This window comes from Elaeis guineensis, chromosome 1, assembly GCF_000442705.2.
Source record: "Elaeis guineensis isolate ETL-2024a chromosome 1, EG11, whole genome shotgun sequence".
Lineage (NCBI taxonomy): Eukaryota > Viridiplantae > Streptophyta > Magnoliopsida > Arecales > Arecaceae > Elaeis > Elaeis guineensis.
Window position 1 is genome coordinate 177,586,622 of NC_025993.2, and position 1,011 is coordinate 177,587,632.

The 1,011-nt window shown below is 43.6% G+C and overlaps 1 protein-coding gene across 1 annotated transcript in view; it reads left to right on the forward strand.

Moving 5' to 3' along the window:
- Positions 1–212: 212 nt before the first annotated feature.
- Positions 213–1,011, forward strand: part of LOC105032124 (probable nucleolar protein 5-2) — a 10,414-nt gene continuing 9,615 nt past the window's right edge. Inside the window, exons 1-3 of the mRNA XM_010906479.4 lie at positions 213–350; positions 646–750; positions 859–900. Of these exons, the coding sequence (XP_010904781.1) occupies positions 673–750; positions 859–900 (120 nt within the window). The 5' untranslated portion in view covers positions 213–350; positions 646–672. The remainder of the gene's footprint in view (positions 351–645; positions 751–858; positions 901–1,011) is intronic.

The following is a 1,011-nucleotide window of genomic DNA, read 5'->3' on the forward strand; positions in this document are numbered from 1 at the left end:
ATTTTTGGTAGATTGGATGATTTGGATTAACGGAAGGATGTCTAATTTGTCACACGTATATGGATTTTGTGTCTTTATATGTGTATGTACGGACAAGATATTTCCGTTTAATAATAAGAGCATTAAACTAACGGTGTGATGCCATCCTCCGCACAGTATCTCTGTGTGGAGACACACAGCCGGAGCATTAACCCTGTGGCTCACGCCTGTATGTACCCTTCCGGCCGCCTCGTTATATAAAAACCCCCAGCCCACATCTAAAAGACTAAAACCCTTAAACCCGACACCTCCGACGCCGCCTCCTCTCTCCGCCGCTCCCACCCGGCCTCCAAAGATTTTCCCGACAAGTGGTACGATCTCTCTCTCTCTCTCTCTCTCTCTCTCTCTCTCTCTCTCGTCTCGACAGCCCTAAAGTTCAGACCTGGATCCACTGGTTCTGCTCCAGTTTCGGATTTGTGCTATTTTTCTGCTTAGATCGCAAAATCCTTTCCTGTTTGCCCCCCTTTTTCCTCAACTGCTTCTCTGGGGTGGTTTCTGTTGATTGAAGAGTATGATGATAATTTCGCGTAAAGTTCATGTTTTGGATGGAATCGGTTTATTTTACCTTTTTCTTTTCTTTTCTTTTTTGTTTTGTCGGATTTTTAGGTGCCAGGGGGTTGAGCGGCGTGAGAAATGCTGGTGCTTTTCGAGACTCCTGCAGGCTTCGCCCTATTCAAAGTTCTGGATGAGGGGAAGCTCTCCAAAGTTGAGGTATTGAACCTATTTCTCTTTCCATTGTTTAATAATGTTGTTTTTCTAATGGATTACTGTTGGAGTTCAGATTTTTCATATTGGGTTTCTGCTTATTTTTACCTCCAGGACTTGTGGAAGGAGTTTGCGACATCTGAATCAGCCAGACAGGTCACGTATTCTATTCATGCAATTCCTTGTGCTGCCTGTTTAATTCTTTGGGTTATTTTCTTTCTGAGAAAACCCCAACGGTGGGGAAGTACACAAATTTAGAATTTGGAT